This window comes from Hipposideros armiger, unplaced genomic scaffold, assembly GCF_001890085.2.
Source record: "Hipposideros armiger isolate ML-2016 unplaced genomic scaffold, ASM189008v1 scaffold_48, whole genome shotgun sequence".
Lineage (NCBI taxonomy): Eukaryota > Metazoa > Chordata > Mammalia > Chiroptera > Hipposideridae > Hipposideros > Hipposideros armiger.
In genome coordinates, this window is record NW_017731398.1 from 3,832,189 (window position 1) to 3,841,915 (window position 9,727).

General features: G+C 37.2%; 1 protein-coding gene across 1 annotated transcript in view; it reads left to right on the forward strand.

The window, feature by feature from the left end:
- SCAPER (S-phase cyclin A associated protein in the ER) overlaps window positions 1-9,727 on the forward strand; it is a 233,864-nt gene that overhangs the window by 9,026 nt on the left and 215,111 nt on the right. Inside the window, exons 3-4 of the mRNA XM_019640002.1 lie at window positions 2,321-2,438; window positions 5,955-6,025. Coding sequence (XP_019495547.1) covers window positions 2,321-2,438; window positions 5,955-6,025 — 189 coding nt within the window. The remainder of the gene's footprint in view (window positions 1-2,320; window positions 2,439-5,954; window positions 6,026-9,727) is intronic.

Here is a 9,727-nt window from a genome sequence, read left to right on the forward strand (position 1 = left end):
GGCCATGAGAGGCAAGTCAGCAAAATGGCCAGATTTAGAGAGGGAATTGAAGATATGGATTGAAGAGCAAAGGGAAACTGGAATTCCTATGTCCACAAAGATGGTTCAGCATGAGGCAAGAAGAATGGCTGATGAAAAAGAAGTTACTGATTTCAAAGGAGGACACAATTGGTGATTCAGGTTCATGACACGGAATGGACTAAGCATGTGTACACGCGCCAGACTTGCCCAAAAGATGCCTGAAAGCTATGAGCAGAATGTCCTTGAATTTCATCGTTTTGTCATTCAGTGTCAGAAGACACATCAGTTTCAGTTGGGACAGATTGCAAATATGGATGAAGTCCCCCTTCAATTTGATGTCCCAAGTAACAGAACTGTTGATAAGAAGGGGTGAAAACTGTAACTGTGAAGACAAGTAGACATGAAAAGAGCCATCATACAGTTATTCTAGCTTGTTATGCTGACGGAACCAAGCTGCCTCCTATGCTGATTTTCAAATGCAAAACAATGCCAAAAGAAGACATTCCTCGAGCAGTGATTGTCCACGTTTATGACAGGGTTGGATGGATCAGGATGGGATGAAGATCTGGTTTGAGAAAGTTTGGAGCAGGAAACTAGGTGGGCTCTTAGCAAACCTGCCCTATTGGTGCTTGATCAGTTCAGGGCACACATAACAAAAAACACAAAGAAGATTGCTGCAGAGCAAAAAATAAAACTTGCCGTCATACCTGGAGGCTTGACATCCCAGCTCCAACCACTTGCTGTCAGCATTAACAAATCCTTCAAAGCTGCCATGAGAGACGAATGGAACCAATGAATGAAGTCTTTTGGGGACAGTTGGATACCAGCAGTAAGAGTGAAGAAATCAACTATAGGAGAAGTTTGTACCTGGGTGAAAAGATCCTGGGATAATATCAAGATTGAGATCGTTGTCAAGTCATTTCAGAAGTGTGGCATTTCAAATGCCATAGATGGAACTGAGGACGAGGCAATATATGAAGACAGTGACTCGTCATCAGACACAGATGAGGACAAGCTAATGGTTGGGAGTTTTGACAGTGATGAGGAGTTGAATGACTTTTATGATGAGTAAAACGAGTTCAGTAACTTTTTTCAAATTTCAGGCCCCAAAATTAAGGTGCGTCTTATACATGGGAGCTTCTTATACGTGGGGAAATACGGTATTTTTTTTTGCTTTTCTCTCTGTTTGGTTCACTCATTTGGGTTGTTAACTCTTTGAGGTCAAGTACAATGCCTTCTGTTTCTTTGTATTTTCCTCATTGGCTGCCACAGTGCATTTGTCACACATAGTAATTGCCCAGTACACGTGTTGTTGCACAAGGATTCCAGGAATGTTAACAGTCTGGGCTGGCAAGACCTGGAAGAGATGACCATTCATTGCACTGGAACCTGGGGCTGGGCCCAGTGGTGAGCTTTTTTCAGAAAGAGGCTGATGGCCCACACAGAATGAAGGGTTAGGTGAGGAGGACACAGCCTCCGGCTCATAGGGATGCTTTACAGCCTCTTTCTTTTCATAGATACTTGGCTTTTGAAAACACAAGTTGTTCTCCTCGAGCACTTGTCAGTGGAGACATAATTTCCTTTACGTTGTTGAGCCTGGCTCCCACTGGTCCAGAGTCTTGGTGGGGCAGAACCTGTATGTAGGCTTGTGTTGCTTTCAGTTGAGTAGGGCTAGAGTGGGCAAGAAAGTACACGTGTGCACGTGTATGTGTGCACACATGCATGTACATACTCGTATACAGACACCCATTGTGTGCAGGAATTTTACAGTTTGCAATTTAAATATGTCAGTTACAGGAATTATTATTTAGATTCCAATAACTTGGAGATAAAATTATACAGTGGAAATTTACAACTGAGTGGAATTTTACTTTAGCATTATCTCAAAGGAAAGAATAGGATTCTCAAAAACATTTTACGCAGCAGAGAGCTTTCAGGGGGAATATGTAGCATGTTTGTAAAAACTGCTCTCTTTCATACTTGGACCTGATGATATGTACGAGGTGTTGCTGAAATGGGTACCCAGCAGTGTGTGTACTCCTTAGGACACTTTTCAAACTTGAGATTGTATTTATTCTTGAAATAATTTTTTTTATTTTTAAAGTTGTAACATTCATTCTTTTTAGAACTGAGAAAGATCTGAGACTTACTTTTCTTTTCTCTGTTTAACCACCTTTCCAATCCCAAATTACTCTTGTGTTTTCATTCTGAGAAATATGAGAAATAATTAATCTATCTGCCAAATGTATTTTATATGTGGACTAATCTAATTAATAAACATTCTCTTTTATGTACACAGGCTTCATTCCAGCGCTCCAATAGTCATGACAAAGTGAGGAGGATAGTTGCAGAGGAGGGCCGTACAGCAAGAAATCTAATAGCCTGGAGTGTTCCACTAGAAAGCAAAGATGATGATGGTATGTATTCAAAATAAGTTTCATTTCGTTGTAAATTAGAAGGTTTTATTTAGTCCTAAACCATGGACAGACTGAAAACTGTTCAGTTAGCACTCCTGGGGTAAATTAGTATATACAAGAAGTAATATTTTTATTGCCTTTTTATGTAATACACAGATGGTTTCATGAAAGTGTTATTCATTTTACTGTTTCACCTAGGGAGGAATTTGGGTTTGTTATATTACTATGACTAGCAGATTAGTGTTTTGTTTTTTTAATTATAGGAGATTAGATTATTTTATTGACTTCTTATAAAAATAAAAAAAGGTTGTAAAAATTCACTATATTTACCATGATCAGGTACAATTTAATGTAATGATTTAGAAAATAAAAGATAAGTATATTTCTTGAGGTCTGATTCTTATTCTTTGAACTAAAAAACATACCTTTTATCCTTAGTTCTTGCACTTTCATAGCTAGGAGCAGTGTAAGCACTCGCTCGGTCCTGAGGTAGAGAAGATAGATGGGAACAGAAAAGGAAGGTTGGGGTGTGCCAGAGGACACCTCACTCTGAACTTTTCCAAGGGCTTTAGACAGTTCTGCAACACTGGGTTTGTATGATATGTTTTCATCCTTAGATTCAGTTAATGTGTTTTTGGAGAGATTCTGTAGAAGTTATATCGTGCTCTTTTCCATGCATTGCAGGAGGCACTGATGTAGGTTTGTCTTGTTACTAGTGATGTAAACTTTGATCACTTGTTTAAGGTGATACTTCCCCAGTTTCTCCACTGTAAAGTAATTTTTTCATTGATAATAAGTAATCCGTGATAAGACTGAGTTTGAGACTAGGTAAATACCCTGTTTCTCTTGACATAGTCCATTCACTACTTAGAGTTTCCATTGGTAATTCTTACTGAGTAAGTTATTGTGTGTTCTGTTGGTTGCACAATGGTGGTTTCCTAACCCTCTTGTTCCTTCTACATTTATTAGTTGGCATTCTAATGTAAACAAAAGGTTTCCCTTTTCCTGTATGTATTTATATACATATAGTATGTATTTATTTAAATCTGTATGGACTCATAGTTTCTTATTTAATGAGTTATAACCCATCACTCTACATTGATGCTTAGACTGCTCTAGACTTGCCTAGTGGGACATCTGTTAAGCTGGCTCCTGTTTCCTTTTGACGTGTTATTCTTTGAGAATATCCCTACACACACAGTAGGATGTTTCAAGCTGTACAAGAGTTCACCCATGTTTTTTTCTTATTTTATGTTTACATTTAAAAAAATACTTTAATTTTATTTCTTATTTAACTTTTTATATTTATACCTGATCTGTTTGTGCTGTATTCTTACATATAGTATGAGGTATGGATTTAATTTTATCTTTTTCCATATGGGTAATAAATTGCCCCAGCATCACTTGCTATAAAGTCGATCTTTGTCCCAGTTTTTTGAGATGGCACCTTTGAATTGCCATATGTATTTATATTCTGTTTCACTAGTCTTTTCATTGTTTGAATTATAGAGGCAGTGTAGTATTTTAAAATTTGTTTGGACCACTTCTCCCTCAGTAGCTTTTCTTTGTCAGTCTTCCTAGATATTTTTAGAAAGCAGTTATTTTGTATCACAAAAACTATCAAATACAGGGGAAAATTAAAATTGTTTTTAAAAACGTGACTCTATACTGCCTAGATTTTTCATAAGGAGCTTACTAGTCATCTCTTTGATAAAAATATGTATAACATTATTTACTACAAAAGTAACAGCATAAGACTTAAAAATGCCTGTAGTTGCTATGTATTATAAATGTCCTGTGAAATTTTGTTTTCCATTTTCTGTGGGTTACTCAGAGCATAAAATCTGAAGGTGTTTTTTTTTTTAAAGATTTTTATTGGGGAATTGGGGAGATGGGAACAGCGGTGGGGAGTTGGGGGGAGGGGAACAGACAAGTTGCTGTTGTTCTGTTCTTCAGTCTAGTTGTGGAGGACATTGTTTCACTGGCCCAAGTTGGCACCATCATTGCGCTCTTCCCGGGCGAGGCAGATCAGTCGCCGGCTTCTGGACGGCCGCTCATGGCGGCTGCTGGCCGCTCACGCTGGCTGCTGGCTACATACGGTAGCCCTTGGCAACCCACTGCCACAGGGGCTGCAGCCTATGCCGTCGCCAGCGACTCATGGCAGCCCAGCTCCAGGTTGAGCTGTTGTTCAGCATCTTAGCTGTGGAGGGCAGTGTCACTGGCCCTCATATGTGGGATCCAAACCGGGGCCCTCTGGAGTCCCAAGCCAGTTCTTAACCATTGCGCCACTCGGCCAGCCCTGAAGGTGTTTTTTTATTTTAACTTGCTTCTATTAAAAAAAAACAGAAAAGAAAATACAATAATGAATCACATACCTGTATATAACTTGATTTTGCATACAAGTACATGAAAAACTGGCTAGTATAATTTTAAAGCTTCATTTATGCTTCTTGCAAAATAATAGAACTATACGCACAGAGAATTAAAACTTTTTGAATATAATAATGATGACAGAAGAAGGTTAACTTCATAAATTTTTATAAGGATTATTTTATATTGTTACAACTTTGCCACTATAGAAAAAAAATCTTTATTTTGCTTTTTAAAAAAATACAGCAACTTGGTTTTCTTTTTGTTACAATATATAGTCAGATATTTTTGAGGATAATGATGCAATTTTTAAAAAAGTTTTCATCTGTTGTTTGTTTTATTTCTGTTTCATCTGGGACTTGTTCTAAGCTGGTTATTCTGGATATTCTAAAAAGCCTTTTGGTACATTGCTCCCTAAAATGAAAGGATGAATGAAGGGCTGTGTATGTGAGTGTAGAGTTCTCTGCCTTCATGCCTAGTACAACAGTAAGAGAGGCCCACTTGTGTGCAGATAAATTGTGGGTAGATGTTATGGCACACTTCATTTGTACTGCTTCGGAGCCCTTGCCCAAAATTATTTTGCCAAAAGGAAGATTATTTTGATGTACATTGTAGATTTAACTCTGGTTTTGAATTGCTCTCAAGCATAGAGTGATTATAAAACGGTAGTGTCTTTCTAAAAAAAAAAAAAATGAGAAAGGTATATCTGACTGCAAAAATACAAAAACTGAAACATCCCTTTTCAAAATGAAACTGTGTATTTCATAAATCAGATAAATCAATCAAAACAAAATACTGAGTTTTATGTGTTAAAAAATGTATTTTTAATATGTTGAAATACAATTTGAAATTAAATAAGTATTTTTCAGACCTGTATATAGCAGTTGAGAAGTATCACTAACTTGACCTTGTTTTTAAATTGTCAGAATATCTGACTTCTTTAAGAACTTGATTTAATCCTGTTCTGCGAAAGCTGTTCAATTACAGCAGTCTCTGGGACCTTGGATATTTATTTTTTGTTACATCTTTAGTTCATATTGGCCATGTATAGATTGTACTGTTCTGTGGTCTCTGGAAGGAGACTGGAATGATTTGTGTGGTTTGATTTTATATTATCTATATATTCTATTTATTCTTGCTTTAAAGGGAAACCTAAATGTCAAATTGGTGGAAAATCAAAGAGGACAATTCAAGGCACACATAAAACTACTAAACAGGTAACAACTTTTTACTTATTAACTTATTTTCAATTATAAAATCTATTTTTTAAGGATTTGAATATTGTATATTTTTTATGTATAAATTTAATGTCACATTATTTAACACACATTTATATGGTATTACGTGCCTAGCTTGTACTAAATACTTTACAAGTATTAATTCATTTGCTTCTCATAAAAACCCTTTGATGTAGCCATTATTATCTTCATTCACAAATTAGGAAACTGAGGTATTAAATCTCTTTTGAATGTTTGGTAGAATTCACCAGTGAGGCCGTCTGGGCCTAGTCTTTTGATTTTTGGGAGATTTTTTATTACTGTTTCAATTTCCTTACTAGTGACTGGTCTAGTCAGATTTTCTGTTTCTTCATGATTCAGACTAGGAAGGTTGTATGCTTCTAAGAACTTTGTTTCTTCTGTATTTTCCAATTTGTTAGCATATAGCCTCCTGTAATATTTTCTCATTATCTTTTGTATTTCTGTGGTCCTGTTGTTAACTTCTCTTTGCTTTCTGATTGTATTTATTTGAGTCTTCTTTCTTTTTCTCTTAGCGAGCATAGTTAAAAGTTTGTGAATTTCATTTATCTTTTTAAAGAACCGCTTTTGCTATTGTCTTTTTAGTCTCTGTTTCATTTATTGGGTTGTCGGAAAAGTCATGACGTATTTTGTCTGTTTTTTCAAAGGTCATTTATTTATATAAAGAACAAAGATCAATTAATGATACATTGCCCGTTTTGTTCGAAAACCTTTTGCCATCTTTCATTGAGCTTCATAATTCCTTTTTCATAGAAGGACTGTCTTTATTTGCGAAAAACTGAACAAGGTGCTGATTTACAGCCTCATCTGAATTTAACGTTATACTACACAAGGAGTTTTGAAGAGAGTGAAACAAGTGGAAGTCTGACAGGGCAAGGTCAGGCGAGTATGGTGGGTGTGGCAACACATCCCATCCAAGCTCCAATAATTTTTGATGGGTGATCAGATATGTGCGTGGTCTCGCGTTGTTGTGATGGAACACAGCTCCTTTACAATTAACAAGCTCTGGATGTTTCTGGATGATGGATTCATTCAAACTGTCCAGTTGCCAACAGTACACCTTTGAATTGGTTGTTTGGTTCCTTGGTAGGAACTTGAAAAACACCATACCTTTAAAATCCCACCACACTGAGAGCATAACCTTCCTCTGATGAATGTCTGCTTTCAATGTTGTTTGAGGTGAATCATCACATCAGGACCAAGACCATTTGCACACCACATTGTTGTAAACAATCCACTTCTCATCACCATTTATCAGTCACTTCAAAAAAGATCGTTTTCCTCATGTTTAATGAGCATATTACAGATGTTTATACGCGCCGTCAAATGAACTTCTTTGAGTTCATGCAGAACCCAAATATTGAGCTTGTTTACGTATCCCAGCTTCTTCAGGTGGACGTGAACGCTTGAATGATGGATGTTCAATGTTTCTGCAATCTCTTATGTTGTGCAACATGGGTTTGACTTGATCAATGCCTTTATTTTGTCGTCATCAACCTCGGTGGGCCTCCCTGACCGAGGAGCGTCGTTGAGATCAAAATCACCTGCACAGAATTTCGTGAACCATCGTTGGCACTGACGTTCTTGTAGAGCATTGTCACTATAAAATTTGTGCAACTTTTCACAAGCTTGATGCGCATTCTTCCCTTTATGGAAGTAAAATATGGCAAAAATGCACAGTTTGGTCTTCCATCTTCAACTTGTAAAATCTCCAAAACTCAACCAAATAACTCAATTTTTTTTTCAAATGAAGCTAGAACTATCAGCTGTCAAATGACATAGCAGTAACATAGATGCAAATGACTCTAGAACTTCCAAAAATGAACTAGTGCCATGTGTCATAAGCATGCGTCATGACTTTTCCGACAACCCAATATTTGCCCTGATTTTTATTATTTCCTTCCTTCTACTGACTTTGGGCTTTGTTTGTAATTTCTTCTAGTTTCTCCAGGTATAAAGTTAGATTTTTTTATTTCAGATTTTCCTTTCTTCTTGAGGAAAGCCTGTATTGTTGTAAACTCCCCTCTTAGTACTGCTTTTGCTGCATCCCATGGATGTTGGTTGTCATATTGTCATTTTCATTTGTCTTCATGTATTTCTTGATCTCTTTGTTGACCCAATTTGTTGTTCAGTAGCATGTTTAATTTTCACTTTTTTTAAAGATTTTGTTGGGGAATTGGGGAAGGGGAACAGTATTGGGGAAGGGGAACAGCCAGGTTGTTGTCCTTTGATCTTAGTTGTGGAGGGCGCAGCTAGTTCAGCTCCAAGTCCAGTTGCCATCTGGCCTCCCATTGGCAGCTTGCAGCCGCTCGGCTCAAGGTGCCGTGCTCAGTCTTAGTTGCGGGTGGACATAGCCCACCATCCCATGTGGAGGTTGAACTGGCAACCTTGTTGTTAGGAGCATGTGCTCTCACCAGCTGAGCCATCCTGCCACCTGTTGGCAGCTCAGCTCGGGCGCAGCNATGGTTCTCAACTTTTTTTGTCCAACTTATTTCGTTTAGCATAATGATCTCAAGATCCATCCATGTTGTCGCAAATGGCACTATTTCATCTTTTCATATGGCAGAATAGTATTCCATTGTGTTTATATACCACATCTTCTTGATCCAATCACCTATCGAAGGACACTTGGGTTGTTTCCATGTCTTGGCCACTGTAAATAAAGCTGCATTGAACATTGGACCACATATATCTTGATGGAGAAATGTTTTTAGATTTTTGAGGTAGAATTTACTTTTTAAGGCTGAATAACATTCCATTGTGTGTATATACTACTGTATTCATTCATTTGTCATCGGATAGGATTGCTCCCACGTCTTAGATATTGTGAATAAAATTGCTATGAACGTGGGGGTACAAATATCTCTCTGAGACCCTGCTTTCAATTTTTTTTTGCTGTATACCCAGAAGTGGATTGCTGGATTGTATAGTCATTCTATTTTAAATTTTTTGGTGAACCCCCATACTGTTTTCCATAGCATCTGTACCATTTTACATTCTGACCAATAATGCACAAGGGTTCCAATTTGTACATATCCTGGCCAGCACTTGTTTTTTGTTTTCTAACAGTAGCCATCATAACAGGTATTGTGAGTAATCGTTTTTACTAATTCTTGGTTTATCCTTTGTTGCTTGTGTTTCCAAAAAGAAATACTGTAAGTATATATGTACATTGTATGTTAATTATATATCACTTTCTCTTTCTTGAACCCAAAGATATCATATTCTAATACCTGTTTTTATTCCTACTTAGCAATATACCCTAGAGCATTAGAGATGTTCATTCCTTTGTATAGCTGCATAGTATTTTTTGTTGATTTGTGTTATTTTTAAGCAGTTCTAATGGGCGAGTTATAGTAAATCACTGCTTACCTGCCAGTTGCTACTCTAAGGAATGTGGCTAAAAACTGGAAGGTAAATAGAAAATGCCTGTGATTATCCACAACAGAATTCTGAAACTACTTTTGTATGTTAGACTTGAACAGATAAGTAAATTTATTTTAGCTAATGAGAGCTAGGTTTCTTACTGTTGGGCAAAGAAATTACAAATATGAAAAGGGGAAGGCTAGGCTGGCCAAGTGGCTCAGTTGGTTAAGAGCTCGCTCAAGAGTTTGAGCTCTGAGCAACAGTGGTTCGAGTCCAGCCCGAGCTGAGCAGCTGCTG